General features: G+C 40.8%; 1 protein-coding gene across 4 annotated transcripts; it reads right to left on the minus strand.

The window, feature by feature from the left end:
* Positions 1 to 5,076: 5,076 nt before the first annotated feature.
* On the minus strand, positions 5,077 to 20,621 carry TICAM2 (TIR domain containing adaptor molecule 2). 4 transcript variants are annotated; one of them, XM_064483300.1, is made up of 4 exons: positions 12,337 to 17,058; positions 11,079 to 11,169; positions 10,052 to 10,826; positions 5,077 to 7,782 (listed from the first exon to the last, which is right to left on the minus strand). In XM_064483300.1, the coding sequence occupies exon 4, from the start codon at positions 7,721 to 7,723 to the stop codon at positions 7,031 to 7,033; it is 693 nt and encodes a 230-aa protein (XP_064339370.1). In that variant the 5' UTR covers positions 7,724 to 7,782; positions 10,052 to 10,826; positions 11,079 to 11,169; positions 12,337 to 17,058; the 3' UTR covers positions 5,077 to 7,030. The 4 variants fall into 4 exon arrangements, with proteins under 4 accessions (XP_064339370.1, XP_064339366.1, XP_064339374.1 ...); XM_064483296.1 differs by having other exon boundaries at positions 11,079 to 17,058; XM_064483304.1 differs by lacking the exons at positions 10,052 to 10,826; positions 11,079 to 11,169; positions 12,337 to 17,058 and adding an exon at positions 20,603 to 20,621.
* Positions 20,622 to 21,038: the final 417 nt, after the last annotated feature.

Genomic DNA, 21,038 nt, shown 5'->3' on the forward strand with positions numbered 1-21,038 from the left:
ATGTAAGTTAACTGCCCGACACAAGTAGGTGATTAAAAAAAAAGAACCTATTAGTACCAGCATATATTTCTCTAATTGATTTATCTGTTGAGTCTTCTTTTTTTCATTCCTCACATCATTGTATGTGTAAGGAAATTTTCCAGCACTTAACATGATCGTAAGTGTGCACTAATTTAAAAAATGATTATTAACTATTTCAAATACACAGAAAAGCAAGGAAAAAAACATACCACCACCTATGTGTGTATCCATTAGAAAATAGTGCCATTTTGTATTTCAACACTTCATATAAATGGCATCAAATAAAATGTCCATGTTATTCTGCAACTTGCTCTACCCTCCCCAGCATTATTTTTTTTGTTTTTTGTTTTTTGTTTTTTTACACTTTATTTTTTAAACATTTTTATTGATTTATAATCATTTTACAATGTAGAAGAAGATGTGGTATATTTATATAATGGAATATTATTCAGCCATAAAAACCGACAGCATTATGTTTTTGAGATTTACCCATATTGAGATATGTAGCTTTGTTATTTTATTTTTTCCTTTTTTTTGTTGTTTTTTTTTTTAATTGAAGTATAGTCGATTTACAATGTTAATTTCTGTTACACAGCATAGTGGTTCATTTATACATATATATTCTTTTTCATTGTAAGCCATTACAAGGTATTAAATATAGTTCCCTATACCATACAGTAGGACCTTGTTATTTATCTGTTTTATATACAGTAGTTAGTATCTATAAATGTCAAACTCCCAACTTATCCCTCCTCCACCCCCTTTCTGTCAATTACTTTAAATACTCTATAGTATTCAATCATATGAACCTACAATCAGTGTTTTTGTTTTCCTATTGATGGGCATTTAGATTGTTTCTAGTCTTTTTTTTCTTAAACTATTACAAAGAATATTACAGTGGACATCCTCCTCACACATGCTTCTTTGGGTACCTGCAGACAGTTTCTCTAGGGTACAAATCCAGAGGGGGAATTGTTAGGTTCACAAGAGATACCTGCTTTCCCAACATTACTAGCTATTGCCAAATTGTATTCCAAATCACTACAACATTTTGTTGTTGCAGCTTGTGGGGTTTTGTCTGTTCTTTTTTCAGTGAGCTCTATTTCATATACCATAAAATGTATCCATTTAAGGTATACAATTCAACAGCTTTTAATATATTTGCAGAATTGTGCAACCATCATCACCAGATAATTTTAGATTCACATGACAGTGCTTTTACTAATAAACATACTTAAGCATTATCTGCCAAGCCAGTTATGCGTCCTGTCCAACGCATCCCAGGAAATCCCCTAGGAGCAGCTAGTCTGTAGAGATTTCCTTGTTTGAAGCCTGAGGTTTGAGGAGGTAGCTGGAAGGAACATTCCTGATGAGATTACAAAACTGCTTAAAAGCAGGTTCTTGCTATTTGCTTATAAAAAAAAGTCATTCCTATTTATTCACCTCAGAGTAAAATGACTCAGAACCAACTTTATTTGAAGAGAATGGGAGGCACACTATACCAAATAAAGGCGCTCTTTTTCCGCAGAACAAATGTTGCTCATGCCAGAAAGGGAGGGAGGTGTGAACGAGGGCAGACGTTGGAGTCAACAGTTGTGGAAGCCAGTGCACTGGCAACGGGGAGGGGACAGCCACCATCTTTTGTTGTCCTCACAGGTTCACTTGTTGAGCTTTTGATCAAATCATTTTCATGCTCTGAGTTATTAATTAATGGCCCTTTCAAGTATTATTTACGCCAACTCATACTTAATGTGTTCATTGACAATGCAGGTTGCCAAGTAGGATTTGGAATACAAATACATATCAGAATATTGTCCTCATCCAGCCACTAAATATTCAAAACCTAACACATTCTACTTGGAACCTCCTAAGAAACATCAGATTCACAGACAACAACATTGGTTCTCCTGTATTCGTTCATTCCTTTTAGTCATTGATTTAAGGATGTCAATTTTCAGGCACTCTAGCTTTGTTTCATCAGGTGCTTGGCAACTTTCTTCAGACCTTCCCACAAGAACACAGAGCACAGTCACAATCCATGTCAGCTCATCTGGCAACGTAAGACTGGGCAATGTAAGGCTGTGATGGGGCGAAAAGGCAGAGACACAGGGCTGATGCCCAGGGCAAACACAGTAACTTTCACTTCACCAGCAACATATTTGTGGCAAGAGCTTCTCACAAGCCCTGGGTCAGCCCCTTCCCAGTCATAGATCAACAAACTTTCCCTCAAGTCGGAAATAGCGTGATTGAACCATGAAGTGTGACATACGGTTTCTTACCTGCACTGAGACGATTCTCCTTAACTGGATGTTTATACTGAGCCACCCCACATCCTCTGCAGTGTGGAGTTCAACTCAGATCTCTCCACGATGAGTCTGGGAAAATCACTTTGACCTCTCTCCTGCAGAGTCCTCTTCTGAGCAGGGACATGGCTTGGCAGAATCCCATCCACATGTGGATTTAGTATTTACTACGTGGAGATGAAGTGATAGGGCTTTTCCAGCCTTTGGAGCTGTACCCACAACCAGGACTGGGGTTTAGGAATGAGCTGCAGGGGATGAGAGGACCCAAGGAAGTGGTTTCTGTAACTAGTTCCTTTGATTGATCCTTACACATGGAGGCCCATGGCCCTTACGGGAGGTTTTGGGTCCGGTTCAAGGCTCAACTAAGGTGCTAGGATCCGCAAAATGAAGAACGTGGGACTGAAGTGGAAAACAGCCCTGACTTGCACTGGAAGGGATTAAGCCCAGCAAGCAACCTGAAATTCAGGGTAGAAATCCAGTTAGTCAGGACAGGAAGGAGCAAAGCAGACAAATGCTTCTCTCACTACTCCTCCACCCACCCCAAGGGGGCACAGTCTAACCAAGCTTCATCCAGCCTATATTCCCAAATGAAGCAAAAATATCTGGCAGTTCCTGAGCCCCAGAAGAGGGCTGAGTTAAATGGGTTACCCCATTCAACTTCAAGTGTATACAAAATTTTATTTACCTCTTCTGAACATTGGGAGCAACAAAACATGGCTAAAGGATGGCCAAAAGGCACATGAAAAGATGTTCAATATCACCAATTATCAGAGAAATGCCAATCAAAACTACGAGTATCACTTCACACCAGTCAGAATGGCCATCATCAAGAAGTCCACAAATGATAAATGTAGGAGAGGGTGCAGGAAAAAGGGAACCCTTCTACATTGCTGGTGGGAATGTAATTTCATGCAGCCACTACAGAGGACAGTATAGAGGCTCCTTAAAACCAAAAGCAGACTTACTATAAGATCCAGCAATCCCAATCCTGGGCATGTATCCGGAGAAAACTGTAATTCGAAGACACATGCACCCCAGTGTTCACAGCGGCACTATTCACAGTAGTCAAGACATGGAAACAACCTAAATGTCCATCACCAGATGATTGGATAAAGAAGTTGTGGTACATATACATACAATGGAAAATTACTTGCCATAAAAAAGAAGGAAATAATGCCATTTGCAGCAACATGCATGGACCTAAAGATTATCAGACCAAGTGAAGTAAGTCAGAAAGAAAAAGACAAATACCATATATCATTTATGTGTGAAATCAAAACAAAATGACACAAATGAACTTATTTACAAAACAGAAACAGGCTCACAGACATAGAAAACAAATTTATAGTTACTGGGGGGTAAGGGGGTAAAAGAGATAATTGGGAGTTTGGGATTTGCCGATACCAACTACTACATATAAAATAGATAAACAACAAGGTCTTACTGTATAGCACAGGCAACCATATTCAATATCTTGTAGTAACCTATAATGAAAAAGAACATGAAAATGAATAAATGTATGTATATGTATGATTGAAACATTATGCTGTACATCAGAAATTGACACATTGTAAACTGACTATATGCCAACTGAAAAAAAATAATAAAACCAACCAGAAGTCAGGTGGATTTTATTATCACCATGGATAAGCAATTTTCAACAATGCAGGGAAGAAATAGTTTTCCTCACTTGGGTGAACCACTGCCATCATCTTATTAGGCTGGATGCTCTGATGTCTATATCTGGTGCCTGACACTCGGCAGCCACAGCACAACTCTAAACACAGCTCAGCTGGAACACTGAAGTTGGCAGAGCAAAAACAAGGGAAGAATCTGGATTTTTAAAAAATATTTGTGGTACAATATACATAAAATTTCTCATTTTAACCATACCATTATGAGTATATTTCATAATGTTGTGCAACCATCACTGCTATCCATTTCCAGAACTTTTCCATTAACCGAAGCAGAAACTCTGTACTCACTAAACAGGACTCCCTATTCTTCGCTCCCCTGCAATTCTGGTCACAATTATTCTTTCTGTCTCTATGAATTTGCCTATTCTAGGTACCTCATATAAGTGGGACATTTACTATCTGTCCTTTTGTGTCTGGCTTTTCTCACTTAGCATGTTTTCAAAGTTCACCTATGTTGTAGCATATATCAGAATTTTATTTCTTTTCAGGGTGGCATAATATTCCATTGTAAATACGAACTTGGGTTTTAATGACCCCTTTGAGGCACCACACCTTAGGGCACCTCCTGTTAGGTTAGACAGTACCTTTATATTATAGCATAGGTCACCTGGCATTGGGTTTTCTTCTTACAGCTGAATCTTAACTAACACACAAGGCACAACTCAGGTTCCTCTGTGAAGCTCCAGGGCAGGCAATGAGGCCCACAGACACTCAAAAAGGATGTTCTCAGCATGTGGCAAAATTTTACAGAATTCCCCTGCTGTGTGTGTGTCGAAGTTTGAATCTATACATGTGAACACAAACACATGATTAAGGCCACAACTTTACCTCTTTTCATCCTCAGTTCAGCTATTTTGGTAATCCCTTATTACAACCATTCATTTCAACATAGACAGTTATTCAGTACTTAACATTTTTCTTCATCATAAAAAAATATTAAACTCCAAATCGACTGAGCCGTTGAGCCTGGTGCCTGGTGGAGGAGTACAGATTGATGCCTCTTTTCAAAACACTTTTCCACAATCTTAACTGGAGTTGGAAAGAATCACACTTAGTCAAAGGCAAAGAATAAAGACATTTATTTTAAAAACACCATCCAGCATCAATTGCTCCAACTTTGGCAGGCAGGAAGGGTGGGCGATTAATGAATGTTTTACTTTTATCTGAATTTGGAGATACAGGAAGCAATATGGCAAAAAAAAAAAAAAAGTCCTTATCATTAGAACTGAAGAAGAAAAGTGAGTAGTAAGCTACCACGATAGAAGAAGAAGTTCATCTTTGATATGTACTAACAGAGGGGAGGCTTGACTTACTCACACGATTATGAAACATGCTGGCTCATGACCAGGAAAAGGCAGACTGCAGAAGGATGTGAGCAGACCCCAATGTTAGTAGGGGAAATGGAGAAGTGGGGATAAAGAGAAAGAAAAATTAGGCAGAATGTCTTTGCTTAAGAGTCCCTAGAAAAAAAAAATGTATTAAAAAAAGCTCTGTAAGCAAGTATTGCAATACTTTTCTAAGACTATCAAAGTGTAATGCACAGCATTAGAAATCAGTTACGCTGTAAACATGTAAGAATATCCTTTCATTGTAAGCATATATATGAAGCCTCCTGCATCTACTATATTATATATCACATTATAAAATTCTATCTTTTTTTGCTTATTTCCTTCTCTGGTTCCTAGTTGTTCACATTCTGGGAGAAGACAAAGACCTTCAGATTCATCAATCCAGTGCTTTCATTTCCCAGATAAAAGAAGGGGAGCCGCTGGCCCATGGTCACACTCATCCTCAGTGAAAGAGACTGGACTGGTCAGGTGTCCTGACCCCCCACTGGGTGCCTTTCTCATGACATGACAGGATTCACACTCCACCCTATCCCCGGTCTGGACTTGATGGTTCCCCTCCACCGCAGCTGGGGCAGAAAGGCTGTGAGAGAAAGGAACTGGTCTCACTCTGAGAGTGGGACACAGAAGGGGAGGCCATAAAACACATCTCCTACTTCTATCCCAAGTCTGAAAATCATCTACAACACACACACACACACACACGAATCAGGCTACTCTAATCACCTTGCTGAGAAATATTTCCTGGATAGAGCATTGCGGAAAAAGGACAGAGGAATTTTTAAAGGCTGCCAGAGGAGAGGTTACTGATTTCTAAAGGAGAACATCTGGCCAAGTACATCTACACCTTTCAGAAGCTCTTCACATAAAGCCTTGGTTACAGAAGTGACTACCGTCGAGAATTTCTGACTCCAGGGTTCATCACAACACCAGACATGGAGTCCCTAACCACACAGTTATCAAATGTGCCACCAATTAGTGGTGGGAATTGCCTCCAAGGATGCAAATTCCAGCAGAAATTCCAGAAAACACATTTGATTGGATTCTTGTAAAAAGCCCCACCATTCACACATCTATTTTTTGGTTTCATGTTTATCAGCACTCAACATTCCAAAGGTAAACCCAAACAAACAAACAAAACAAATCCTCAAAAAACCATTGTAAATGTTCCAGTCTGGCTGTCCCTCTTGCTGGGTGGCAGTACCGGCAACACTCCCCTGCAACATTCACGAGAGGTGCCTCAAGAGGGAGAAGGGCAGATCTCTTGAGGCCATTTTTTTCTCCATGTCCTTTGAGAACAAAACGAACGTGTCACTGGATTTTAAAAATATTCATCATAAGTTGTTGCTCACGTTCAATACAAGGAATATGAATTTAAAATACTCTTTGTCGTAATCACGAACTAGGAAAACTGTGAGAGGAAACAGAGTTCTTGAAACTCTTGAGAATTTCAAGTTTATGGCCACATGAAAAAGTACCGCAATTCTATAGCTTGTCCTGCAGAAATTTAGCCTTCTTGTGCTCTTAGTTTCTATAAGAGCAAGGATCTCTTTCATTTAAACTTTTCCTAGAAATTTGCTTTCTCAAATGAAGACAAATCACTCATTTTACAAAACAAGAGCCAGCTATGTGTCGTGTGTCCATCTCAGGCGGTAAATTGCCTTCATACCATATTCCTGGTTTCTTTCCATATAGCTTGTTGTATCTTATACACAGACTCCTGAAAAATCCTTTCCACTTGTGTAGGAAAGCCACGACTTTCTTCCTCCAGGGCGTTGATGGTTCGCAGAGCAAAGGGAGTCCTTTCTCGGGGCAGGGGGCTGTTGAGGGGCCGCATGGGGATGACAGAGTTGTACTTGTGCTGCCGGTTCACGGAGTTCATGAGGGATGTGTAGAACTGGAACTTACACCAGGTGTCTCTTAAAAAGTTCTCGGTCAACAGTAAGATTGTCCAGGCAGACCCATTGACGGCATCATCTAAATTCTGTAAATGCTGTCTGCCACAGGGCATCTCGGCAAAGATTATGCCAGGTTTAATGCCGAAGTCATTTTGCAGCAGATTCTGGACTCTGAGGGCTTCGTCTGTGTCGTCCTCGGCATGCAGTATCACAAATTTGAAGAACACTTCCTCTTCTTCTGCTTCCTCTTCAGGCCTCTCCTCCCCTCCCTCGGCTCCCTCCTGTCCCTCTGCTGGCATCTCTGCTACACTGCTCTGCACAACATGATCACGCAGGGAGAGCTCTTCAGATTTCCCGGAATCTGACTTGTGTTGTCTTTGACTTGTATCCACACTGTGGCTTTTACCCCAAGAGAGAGAAAGAGGGCAGGGATCCGTTTTAGACTTCCCGATACCCATGATAAATATCCAAGTCAGAAGAGGAAAGCTTCATTTATTTCTCAGCATTTCTTTTCATTCTAAAAGCAGAAATAACAAAGCAGAAGGATATTGTAAATTTAATCAAAACATTAAAAATGGAAACTTTCATTCAACCTGAAAACCTCAAAAAGTTTATAATATAAAGGTCACTAAGAAAGAAATGCCAAATGACTGGGAAGTAAAATCACTAATCTTTTTTGAGCTTTACAAGGGCTCACACAGGTAGTCAAGGGTAAGTTAAACAGAGGGTCCAGTTTAATACAATAGGAGACGTTTGAAATCTTTAATGGTGTTATATTAGCACTATAAGCATCCAGATTAAAATTAATTACTTTGGATTTTAGTGAAAATCAGGTACCATGTCACTCTACTCAAATGGAGTTTAAGTCCAGCTTCTCCATAACCAAATTATTGTGTAAACTAGAAAAAGGAAAGCTTAAAGAAACAGAATATTCAAATATCAAATACAAAATTTATTTTCATCAGTTTTTTTAATCTTTTCAAAGACTAGCTCTTTGTTTTATTGATCTTTCCTACTGCTTTCTTAGTTTCTATTTATTTCTGCTATAATCTTTTTTTTTTTCTCTTTTTGAACCCAGGACTTCACGCATGCTAAGCATGTGTTCTACCACTAAGCTATACCCACCCCACCCCCACACAAAATTTATTTTGGCATCAAACACAAATACAAAACAGAATAAAAATATCCTACAATGGCTAACAGGTAGCTCTACTGACTCAGAATAAGAATCTGAAATGTCAAAGGAAATGTTGCCCAGGATTCACTGGGTCATAGTTTTTCTGTTTGCCTAGACTCAGGCACTGTTATAATGAGGCTAGTGGAGAAACCGAAATAAGGGTTGTGAAAAGTAAGGAATGCCTTTTTTTTCAGCTAATCTTGGTAATACTTAAGAAAGCATATTTATTCACCCAGGGAAAAATTAACATCTTGGTTTGGAAGTGAAAGCTGGAAACAAAGCCTTGTGATTTTCTCCAGTGAAACCAACAAATAATCTTTATACTCTATACTCATTCTTTTATTTTAAAAATCCTAAATTCAGAGTGGAAGAATTAGATCAGCTGTGAAAGGCACTCAGTGTGAATCTAATTTAAATAAATCTTCAGATAATGTTGGCAATATTGTTACTATAACCCTCAAATAGTTAGTTTCAAGGGGGATTCTTTTATCAAATTTAGAATAGGTAAACATAAATTCCATATTTTCAAATATGGGCCCATAGGCTATATTCTAAAGCATTTTTTTAATGTTCATGGGCAAAGACCAGAGTTTAAGATGAAATTAGAATTATATTCATAACAACATAAGTAACATGGCTACACATGCCAAAATAATTCAGGTTTAGAAGAAATCATTCAGCAAAAATAGTGAAAAACTGTTATGGGAAAAACACATAAGGAAAAACCCAAAGAAAATTTCTTTCTAATGCATATAAAGACCAAAAGGGTTTGCTACTGCCTCTGAATAGTGTAAGAATTTCTGTCTACTGCCTCTCATTTATTCTGTCTGTACTTGAGGTTCAGATCCACAGCACACTGTGCCAGCCACCCAGAGGTAGTCTAAGGCATGACAACCCTCAAATGCTACATACATACACCCCAAATAATAAACCCAAATGAATTCAGATTCTCTTCATTGGTTAGGATTAACTGACGATTTTGTTACTGCAGCATAAAGAGAAGTTTTACTATGCAAAGCTGCAGAAAGAGGCTTAACCTGCATAAAAAAAAATTGTGAAACCATTCAGGGAAATCAATTTAAAGTGTCAGTTAAAATGATCTTCATTTATTCATTGAGATAGGTTTGTTAAACCAACTCAACCCCTTCATCCTAATCACCAGCCACTGCAGATGAGTGCATCTGAAGGTTTAACAGCTTTTCATAAAAAGTGTCAAAAATTTCCAGGGTAACAAAATATTTTGAAATAAATAAAAGTAAACAACAATAAAAAATAATTACACTTTTAGGTCTTATTTTCCTTAAACACTTGTCAGCAAAAAAGAAAAATAATCCAGAAATCTATGACATGCTGTTCCAGCTCTGAGCGCTCCTGCCCCCCCACCCCACCCCAAGCAGACCAGGGAGGAGAAACTTGGTGACAGTGTTCGAAAAACTTCACCATAACCTTCTAACTTGGAGCGGGAGAGCAAGGAGACAGCCAAGGGAAAAAGATGTGGGATGCGCTGTGCTGGAGATACGCCTTTCCCACCACCACGTGACTCAGAGATGGGGAAAGGGTCCCTATTCATCAAGGACAGAAGGAAGGGAGAGGACCACACCAGGCTCACCTTGAGCTATTTAACTCCATCAACAGAGAGGTGTCACTACAACAGACCAAAGGCAGGACGCTGCAAGAAATAGGGGAGGGGAGAGGCTGGCAAAGAGAATCCTACGAAGCCTCTTTAAAGTCCTCCTTATCCATCAGGGACAGTCAGCACCAGGGTTAAAACATTTTCAAAGTTTCACCTCCTTCCCCTCAGCTAAGTGGTTGGAAGGAGAAGGTGGCCGCTGGGGAGAGGCACATGGGGTCACTGGTCACAGGAATAAAAACGTGTGTGTGTACGTTTTTTATTTATTTATTTTAGAAAAGGCAAGCTTTGAAAATATTGAAAGGTCTCACTCCCTTCCTTGTCTTCTCCATCCATCCTGTTATTCCAGTGGCCTCCTACTGTTGACCACTTTTATTAGTTTATTCAGTATCCTTCCACTGTTTCTTAATGAACATGTATGTTCTTTTTTCTTTCCTTTGTCAAAAAAAGTATCATTGTATATATACATACACACCACCAAACAGCAGTAGATATACAGATAAAGAGATTGCTTTTTCCACCAATAATACAACCTCAGAGCCTTCTGCACCAGCATACAGAGAGCTTCCCTGCTCTTATTTACGACATAATCTTCCAGCATGTGAATACATCAGAATCATCCCCTGTTCTTGAACATGAGAGTTGTTTCCAGTCTACTACTATTATGAACAACGCTGTAGTGAACAACTTGGTACAAAGGTCATTTCTTCTGTGTGCAAGTTCATCTGTAGAATAAATCCCCCAAATGGGATTTCTGTATCAAAGGACAAATGCATGTGTTAGTGACAGCTCTGGCCAAATTGCTCCCTGAAGATTGATAAATATACATATATATATATATATATTTTTTTTTTTGCTTTTAACTTAACAGAATGACACGCCCACCTCTACCCCTTGCCCCAGGAAAAAAATCTAAGACCAAAACTACCAATTACTATTAACCACAGCCCAACTGAGCTAATCATATCCCCTTAGGGCAACAGAAATGTGGAAAAATACAACCCACCAGAATGTAGTCCTTAAACTGAAGTTCCGAAAGGAAGATCAACAGGTCCAAGATGAGAAGGAGAAGAGTCCAGAATGTAGTCACTTTATATCTAGGCAAAAAAAAGGTCCCAACAGAATCCCCCACATTCAACAAGAGTAAGATGAAAAGAACAGCAGGGAATATACGCACACTTGGCAAATATGCACAAATATGACAGGAAATAAAAAAGACTATAAAGAAGAGTCAGAGCATGCAAAACGCAAATTTTAAAATTCCATTTTCATTAAGACTATGAGCTCTGGAATCAGACTGCCTGAATGTAAATTCCAGCCTTACGATAAAAAAAATTGCGAGACTGTCCAGGTTACTCTACCTATATTTGTGCTTTGATTTCATCACATGTAAAATAGTGATAATCACAGTACCTATTTTTAAGGTCTTTTATAAAGATCAAATGGCTTAGAAGACGGCTCCATAAATGCTAGCAGAATTACTGTGATTAAATACGTAACAAAAAGTTAAAGAAAACTTTACACGGTTTTACTTTAGTAAAAATAAGAGAAGGCAGAACTAAACAGTGTGGACACAGGTGGCTGGATGGGTGGATGTGGCCTTGGACATCTGCAGAAGTTCCCTTTGACTCTTCCATTATTCTCAATGAAAGAGGAAGCAAAACCTCTTCCTAAGGACTGCCCCAATCCTGAATCTCATTTTGAAACAAAAATGTTACAGGATGAAGCCTGTTGGGGTGAAATTACTGTGTCCACAAGGTTTAATTCATCCTCAGCCCTATGCAATGCTGATCAGTCCCTGTGTGTACCCCTGCCCCAAGCCGAAGACTTCTGTGGGTCCTGTCTTGGGACAGCCTCTCTCCCTGAAGAAATTTCCAGGGAGGTTCCTCGGGGTGGTTACAGCCCTCAGCCCTCTTACCCCTGTCCCTAACTAAAAACGGAAACATCACTGTGACTTTCTCTCGCCTACTAAGTTTACTTGCCTCACCTAGATCTCTGTGAGAGTTCACTGTATGTGGCAGCTTGGCTGGGCTACAGTGCCTAGTTGTTTGGTCAAACACCAGTCCAGATGTTGCTCTGAAGGTATTTTTTAGATGGAATCGACATTCAAAGCGTAGACTTTGTATAATTCTGAATCACTGTGCTGTACACCTAAAACTAATCTAATACTATAAATCAACTATATTTCCATTTAAAATAAATAAATAAATAAAGCAGTAGACTTTGAGTAAAGAAGATTATCTTCCATAGTCCGTGGAACTTACCCAATAAATGAAGGCCTTAAGAGCAATACTGAGGTTCCCAAAGAAGGAACTCTGCCTTGGGATGGCAACAGAGAAATTCCATCTGAGTTTCCAGTCTTCCAACTCAAACCTGCAAAGTCAACTCTGAGTTTCCTGCAGATTTGGGATCTGCCAGCCCCACCAATCACATGAGCCAATTCCTTAAAATGAACGTGTGTGTGTGTGTGTGTGTGTGTGTGTGTGTGTGTGTGTGTGTGTGTATGTGTCTATTTATTTATATTTCTCCCATTTTTCTGAAAAATCCAAATACAACCCTCCTCAAAAGTTTATTGCACTCAAATTAAGAGTTATTATTTGCATTTTTAAAACATTTTGACCTCTTGGGAAGAGAGGCTCCCAAACCGTAGTAAAATAGTGATCAGCAGTAATTTGATAATAAAACACATACTCATTAACAATTTTCAACCTGCCCACGTGTTTATCACAGAAAAGCTTATGTGTTTAAATCACTGCCTCTGAAATTTAACACACTTAACAAACATTCAGGCGTCTAGTACTTGGTTCCTTCAGCCCAAGAGGGCCTTTGAGTTGTCTCTCCTATCTGAATAGCACCATCTTGTGGCAAATACGTATAAAATGAATGGTCTCTTCAGTTAATTCAGTTTATAAATAAAAGTTGTTATTCATGTATAAGTGTTGTTGAAATCTTACTCTGCACCAAGACCTGCTGGGTTTTAGGGATGTGGAGCCAGAAGAAGTAGACGATTAGGACTCATTGCCCTGGTGCTCCATTCAGGGAAACAGGTGCTACAAAATCATTCAGGAGGGACGCCTAAGGGGGGTGGGGGTGGGGGTGGGGCTTGCATCAGTAAGGTTGAGAGGGGAATGGTGGGAGCCCCCAAACCAGAATGCAGGGTGCTCAAGAGGCTAGAGGAAGTGAGGGCATGGGGAGAGGGGAAAGCTCAGCAAAGAAGGAAAGGAGAAGCCAACAGCTACAAAGGAATGTAGGTTAGGCAAGGATTTCGTTAAGAGAAGAGAAACTCAGAGTGCTTAGAAACGGAAGGAGTTTGCTAGTTAAGATAAAGAGGATGAAAAGTATGGGTGGGAGCTTCTTACAGCTGAGCTGCTTTCCTTTTGGTCACAGGGCAGCTCGGTCTCGCTCCCATTTCCCCTTTCCCGGGGAAAGGAGAGGCTACCTAACTCCTGAGGGTGCTAGGTCTGTGATGGATCCTGCAGCTGATGTTGTGACCTATAGGACTTTGGGTTTTACCTTCTTGGGAGAAGGTGAGTGCGCTTTGGTTTTTACGAGGGATGGTTGCACTGTACTGGGAGACAGCATACTGTTGTTATTGCTCTGTTAAGAATTGTTATTGCTATTGTTGTCTGGAAGTCTAGGGATGGAAAAAAGGGAAGGTATGGATGGGTGTTCTGTAGCAGATACTGCAGATCTGCTCATCCAAAACTGATTCCACTTTCCTTTTGTGAACCTTCCTGTACTTTCTGGACCCCAAGTACGAAAAGCTGTATTTGCTACACTTTCTTTAAGCTAGAGTTCCAGATGTAATTTAAGTTCTGCCAATCAGATGTACTTTCGTGTCTGAGTTAAATATGAAGGGAGGCAGGGCATGAGGCAATTACTTTGCTGGTTAAGACTCTAGCAGAGTTGATTCAGGAGCTGGCAGCTTGCTAATCTGGCAGGAGGTTTCATGGCTGTGGCAAAAGCTCCCAGAAACTCAACCCAGAGTCTAGCTCTTCACCTTGCCCAATGACACTGTGCATCCTCTAATGCGTACCTTTCTGCTTAGACTAGCTAGAGGAGATTCTCAGCAGCTCAACCGAGATTGATACAACATCCAGATACAGGACAGGGAACGACAGCAGAGGGCAGCAGCAAAGCATGGCCTACCACCTGTTCTTCGTAAGTAAAGTTTTACCAGCAGGCAGCCATGCCTGTTCATTTATGTATTGTCTATAGCTAATTTCATGCTCCAGCGGCAGAGCTGGGTAGTTCCAGGAGGAGTTGTAAGGCCTGTAACGTCCACCTTATGTATTGCCAGGACGTAACAGACCTATGCCAGTCAGACAGGGAGCATGTAGGCTTTTCTTTCTGACTTCTTCACATTGGAAGTATTTTAAAATCCCAATGAGGGTCATCAATATGTTCAAGAATAGGATGGGCAGAATTTGAATCCAGCTGATCTTTTGCTAAAATAACATTACTTAGAATCAGCTGTTATTTACTTATTTTCTTTGGGGGCTTGCACAGAATTCATAAGGATGGCAAAGGCCCAGTATAAGTAAAATAATTAATTATCAACTATTACCCATTGATATTTATTCACACTCCATATAATTTTCACTTTAGGTACCAGAGCTTGCATTAGAAAGGTTAGGGTTATGGGATCTATAGGAGTCTAGCACCCTGGATCTTCCCTTTATGGCACTAATCACACTACGATTAATTATATGTTTGAATATCTGCTTATTTCTCATCTCTCCCATTAGACTGTAAACTCTACCAGAATACCACCAAATCTGCCTTCTTGTTGCTTATCTCGAAAGTCTTGCACATAGTCAGCATTCAACAATACCTTTTGAATGAATGAATGAATGAATGAATGAGGCAATTTTACAAATAAGACTAACACAGTTTTTAAGGTTTAAAGAGATAGTTCTTTAGCATCCCTATTACATAAATTACTGACTCAATTAGAATAGGGACTAACCAATCCAAATATTTATCTTGTTGGATTTTTTAATGAGCAATTATGTTACATTTTTAAAATACTATGTAGATATAATTATGGTACTGTCATTTCAAGATACAGCTTGATCATATTTGGCAGAAAACATCTCCTTTTATCTCCACGTTAAGTACTCCTGCTCCGGACACCCATAATATCCTGTTCATATCTCTTATAATATGTATCACATAGCACTTCTAACTTGTCTTCCTTGCTCACCTGGGAGGTAGCTTCCACCCCATTTCCCCAGACTTCTCCACCATGGTAAATGGCACTGTCATTTGCCCAGTTACAATAAACAGAAACCTCAGGCATCTCTGGCACGCTCCCCCTCCACTCCTACACTTTTACTTCCAAGCTGTCATGAAGTCCTGCCTAGTCAACCTGCAAAACACATCTCAAAATGTTCCACTTTCCTTCCCATCATGCTTTCGCTCTAGATCAACATCTCTCCCCTGGTATACTATGCTGCTTCCTAATTGTCTCATACACCTACTCTTGGTCAGGCTAATCCATTCTCTACTTAGTAGCCACAATGATCTTTCTAAGCACATACATCTGATTAGATTACTCCATTTACAACCCTGCAATAGCTTCCAAATGCTCTTAGAATCATGAGCTCTTCACATAGCAAAGGATGCCCTGCATGATATGGCTCCTTCAGCTCCAACCTCATCTCATGCTTTTCTCCCCTTTACACCTCCAGTTCCCTGCATGTGGGTCTATTTTTTTTTTTTTTTTTCTTTTCCAGCTTCTCAAACTTGCTCAGCTTTCTCCTGTCATAGGATCTTTGGAAACATTTTACTGCAATTTTGAAGTATGAGTTACCTGACTACATTTTCTTATTATTAGAGAACTTGTACATTGTATCACAGGCTGGCCAACATTCCACTGGAGGTAAGCAATCAAAATGTTCAAAAAGTAGGGGGGGATGGCAACATAAACTATGTCCTATTATTCATATGATTGAATCCTATTAAATCATTAAAATGTCTACGAATACCATGAATTATTTTAATGACATGAGAAAATACTTCCGTAAGAAAAAGTTAAAAAGCAGACTACAAAAGAGCACTTACAGTAGGATCTCAACTTGGTGAAAACAAACTATAGAGAAAATAGGTTGAAAAGAAGTATAGCAAAAAGGTAATGGTGGTTATCTGTGGATGGCAGACACGTGAATGGACATCCATCCATATCTATATCCTCTTTTTCTACAATGATAATGCAATCTAGGGGGAAAAAGGATTTTTTAGTAAGTAAGTTATTTTCCAGGTTCTGTATTTGTCAACAGAGATCAAGTGGACTTGATGCCCTAGATAGTGTTCCCGATGTGCCATATCTGCACATTCCAGGGGGATTTAGCTCACTTCCAGGTTTAACTCTATTCCAGCTCTTGTTTTTTTTAAATCTAGATGCAAATTTTCCAATAGTCTAGGTTTTCCAACTAAACCAAACAAGGGTACCCCAATATTCTACTTAATTACAAGCACTAGAGGGCAGAGTATTCATCTCCATAGTACCTAAAACAGAAGTAAATGTTTCATTACTTAAAAAAAAAAAAAAAAAAAAAGCTTCTGTCAGGTAGAAAAACAAAAATACACAAACTGATCGTCCACTGGGCCCCTGCTTTTTGACCTATGGCACCTGTCTCTTCTCTCAGCTGCTGGGGAGCTCCAAGTGGATGAATGCTCTCTAACCAACACACAGAAGCTTGTGCAGGAGTCAGGATCCTGACTTCACTCATGGCTTCCCTTTAACCATCCTACTCTTCCATTCTTCCATATTCCAAATCTCTGTATTTTAAAATTTTGTTTCATCTTCTATCATATTTATTCATGCATCTGAAATTCCAATTTGAAAAGGAGAAAAACAAATGTTTCTGTTCTTCTGAAAGAGAGGAAGGTAGTACGTATGTTACTGATAACATCACAGAACTAGATCCTTGCAGTTAAAATGAAAAATAAATATTTTAAATTAAACAGTCTTTTATCCTCCAACAGCTTTTTATGAAGATGAAAACACTGTTTTTCATTTCCATTCCCACATATTTTTAAATGAGAACTGAATTTTCCTATGAAATCTTAATATTCTGATACTGGCTAAGTCACTACACACGTTAAAAACTTGTATAATGTTCTCTGAACAAACTCCTTCATTCTTCTTCCCATTAAAACTCCCTGTTATTGGTATCATTCAACAAGGCTCCAGATCAGAAACTATTGCTTCCCACTGAAGCAAAGGAATTGAAAAAAAAATTATTGCATATTCTTTCCAGTAAACTGAGTATTTTCCTTTCATTTTCTATATTTAAAAATGAGAACTGGCCTTAGAAGGAAAAATCTCCAAACCAGGAAGAACATTTTATAAAAACAGAGTATAAGGGCAAACTGTACATCTTATCAAAATGAGACTCAAGAGTAAGATGCTGGTGCCTTTTTAATATTAGAAAGCCCTAGTAACCAACAATGATTCAAAGGTGCCATGAGCTTCATGGAGTATTAGAGAATAATGTTCAGTAGCTGACAGCCACCGACCTAGAGTTATCAGTAACAAAAGGATATTAGCAGGACAATGGCAGTCATCCCTGATCAGCATCTGAACAGGTAGGGAAGTGAGGAAAGTGACGGTGTCCAGCCTGGGGTGGTCTAGCAGAGGCCCACTGCAGCCAAAGAGAACAGCAGCAAGATCAGAGCCACAACTATGAAGTGAGCCGGAGGAAAAGAGGAGAGATCTGAGAAGCAGTCAGGGGTTAGATGAGCCACACATGGCTTTGAGCCATCGTACGAATTTGGTTTTTATGATTCTGATGAGAAGCCACCAGAAGGTTTGAAGGGAAGTGAAAGTTCTGATTATATATTTTTAAAAATCATTGCTGTTTGGAGAAGCACTGTAGAGGAGGAGGAAGGGTAGACGCAGGAAGAACAAATCAGAGACCTCACAGTCACCCAAGTAAAAGGGAACTGTGGTTTGTATTAGGGAGAGAGTAATACGTGGTCAAATTTGAGATACCTTTTCCCTAGTAGAGGTAACAGAACTTGCTGGATGCTCGGATGTGGGATCTGAACTAAAAAGAGGAGTCAATGGTGAACCTAGAGTTTCAGCCTCATTGACTGGCCATAAGATCTCCTGTGGTAAGGAAGGTAACTGAGTGGGAAACAAGAGAGGACTGAGTGAGTGTGTATCAGTAATTCTGTTTGGACATACTAAATTTAAATGCCGATCAGACTTCCAAATGGAGATGCTGAGTAAGTAGCTAGATATACGTACCTAGAGTTTGGGAGAGAAGTAAAGCTAGGGAGAAAAATTTGGAAGTCATCAGCTTATAGATGTTATTTATTGTCAAGACTTATGACTTGGAATAGAAATTGCCTTGGGAGAAAGTATGGCTCGAAAGAGAATATGGCCAAGAACTGAGCCCTGCGGCGGTTGGGAAAAGGAAAAGCCTGGAAACACAGCAGGAGTGACCAGTGAGATGGAAGGAAATGCAGGAGAACGTGGTGGTCCGGAAGCCAAAGAAAAAATACCACGGAGAAGGGAGCGATCAGCTGTGTCACAGGAGGTGAAAACTTGCACAGACAGTGGATTTCTCAAGTGACAATGGGAGTGATCTCACTGGTGACTTGGGGGTGAGGGAGACAAAATGCCTGAGATGAGAGGGTGGAGGAGGAACAGGAGTGTAAATAGACGCTTGGAGGCAAGTCTTTCAAAGGACTTTTTTTCTCTCTTTTCTTTAAATAAAAGGGAGCAAAGAAATGGGTGGGCCATAGAAGGAGATGTTTGGTCAAGGGGGGTGGTATTTAAAGACAAGAAATTTATCAGTGTTTAAATGAATAAATTTTAAAATACCACAAGTAGCAAAGGACTCAACAAATGAGGTGCAAAAGATGCAACAGTATAAACGCGGTTTAGATTTCAGGTTCCATACAGCTGGACTTTGCTTCAGCAGGAAAGGCATTCATCATTCTATACCTGTTCATCTACTCTCAGATTTCAATGAGATATAAAATGCAGTTGCGTAACTCCATTTATAACCAACGCATCATTTAAAATGTATCATATTTTTTAAGAAAAAAAAAAACTTTACTGCCATGAAAAACTGGAGGTCCTAACTAACACACAACTGAAAACGAGCTCACAGCTGCCAGCCCCAGTTACTTCTATCCAAATTAGCTTTTGGACAAGATCTCAAAGAGAAAACCAAAACCAAAACTTTCAGCACTGACTCAGGGGAGCCTGGAAGAGGCTCCCAAAGAACCTTTAAGCCGTTTGAGATTCTGGGCTCTTTGCTTAAAGTTCCGAGGTTTCTTTGAAAAATAGGTTTTCTAGTCAAAATGAAACTTATGAGAGAGGGAGGGAGTTGCGTGGGTTCTCCTTCAGAGAGAGGCAGGGCCGAAAGGAGGGCTGCGCCCCGCCCCCCGCAGGCCCCCGCCGGCCGGGAGCGCCCCGCTTGCGCCCCGACCCCACACCCCAGCCCCCCAGCCCCGGCGCCCGCTACTTGCCGGAGAAGCGGGCGGGCAGCGCGGCAGCCCCACCGCGGCAGCCCCACCGCGGCTCGTCCTCGTCGCCCGCCGAGCACGGCGCGACTTCCCCTCGGCTGCGGGCCCGCGGCGCCGCACTTCGCGTCCCCACGCCCACTGCCCGGCTCCGCTCGAGCCGGGACGCGCGGAAGTCTGGGGACCGCCGAGTCTCCTCCCCTCGGAGACGCGCCGCCACTTAACCCTTGCAGGCCGGCCTGCCGGGCGCGGGGCCGCCCCGCCGGGGAGGGTCCGGGGTTAGCGAGCCTGGAAGTTTCTGGGCGGCGGGGAGGAGCGGGCCCAGGAGGGCGGAGGAGGGGAATTCGCGTGGGAAACTCTCCCGGCGCTGCTGCCTTTATTTTTTTATTAATATATATTATATATTTATATGTCCCCGTAAAGCCCGACTTCGAGGCTGGGAGGGAAGAGGGCTCCAATGTGTCCGTTCCTTACAGACCTGGGTGCTGGGGTGGGAGCAGCAGCCACTGCCCCCGCGCCTACCCAGCACATCCAACGCTGAGCCTGCGGCGAAGCCTGGGCTCCCAAAAGACGAAGCCTCTAGACTGTAAATGAAGAAAACAGCCGGTCTCACCCAAACAAGCCCTCTAAGAGCCTGCCCGAGGTACAGCGACTCTCCAGGTCCTCCAAGTTGGCTTCTTAGCTTTAACTTTCCCTTTGGGGTTCTCTCACTGACTACTGCTGCGGTAAACCACCCTGAATGGGGGTGGCGGCGCATCAGGAACCCCCAATCTTTCCCCCACCTCCGAAAAAAGCCACCTTGAGAGAGATTCTTTCTCAAGAGTCTTTTTCACAGCCGAAGCAGACTGGAACTCTACTGAATATTAAGGAAGAACAAAAAAGCAATCAAGTAATCGAAGAAGCACAGAAAGCCTGATAAAAGCCAAATAGTGATCCTACCGTATCTACCTCAGGCTCCCAATCCTAGTCATTCCCAGAGAAGCCAGTTCAGAAACTGTGCCTCCACCCACCCACCCAAGTCTTAATTTCCAGGCAATCCCTACTTACTGCCAAAGGAGGGAAACCCATTTCCAAATCTCAGAGAAGATAATGGATAGAAAATTCCTTGGCATTGTGCCTTATGCTCATCCTACTTGTTAAAATTCTTCTCTTTCAGTCTCTGCCTGTTCCTCTTCCTCTGACAACCCTTCAAATCGCTGCTTTTCGAAACTTTTCATTGAAATACCACTAATGACAAATACAATAAACATTTACTTCCCCATTCACTACCACATCACATGCATAAATGAATCCAAAGTCACTAACGCCCAGGGCAAGTTGTTTTAAATAGCTACAAATTTTGCATTGTTCTTCATAAATATGGTGTGCTAAAAATTTTTTTAAATTGGTTACGAGTTTAATTTTTTCTCCCCAAATTACCTAGTTTGCATATCACTTATGCCACAAATATTTAGTGTCTTCTATGTGCTAGGCACCAGGGATA

The sequence above is a fragment of the Camelus dromedarius genome, chromosome 3 (genome assembly GCF_036321535.1).
Source record: "Camelus dromedarius isolate mCamDro1 chromosome 3, mCamDro1.pat, whole genome shotgun sequence".
Classification (NCBI taxonomy): Eukaryota; Metazoa; Chordata; class Mammalia; order Artiodactyla; family Camelidae; genus Camelus; species Camelus dromedarius.

What these genes read in the sequence shown, in the direction of transcription:
- TICAM2 (XM_064483304.1), bottom strand. Translation starts at nt 7,723, where the DNA reads ATGGGTATCGGGAAGTCTAAAACGGATCCCTGCCCTCTTTCTCTCTCT.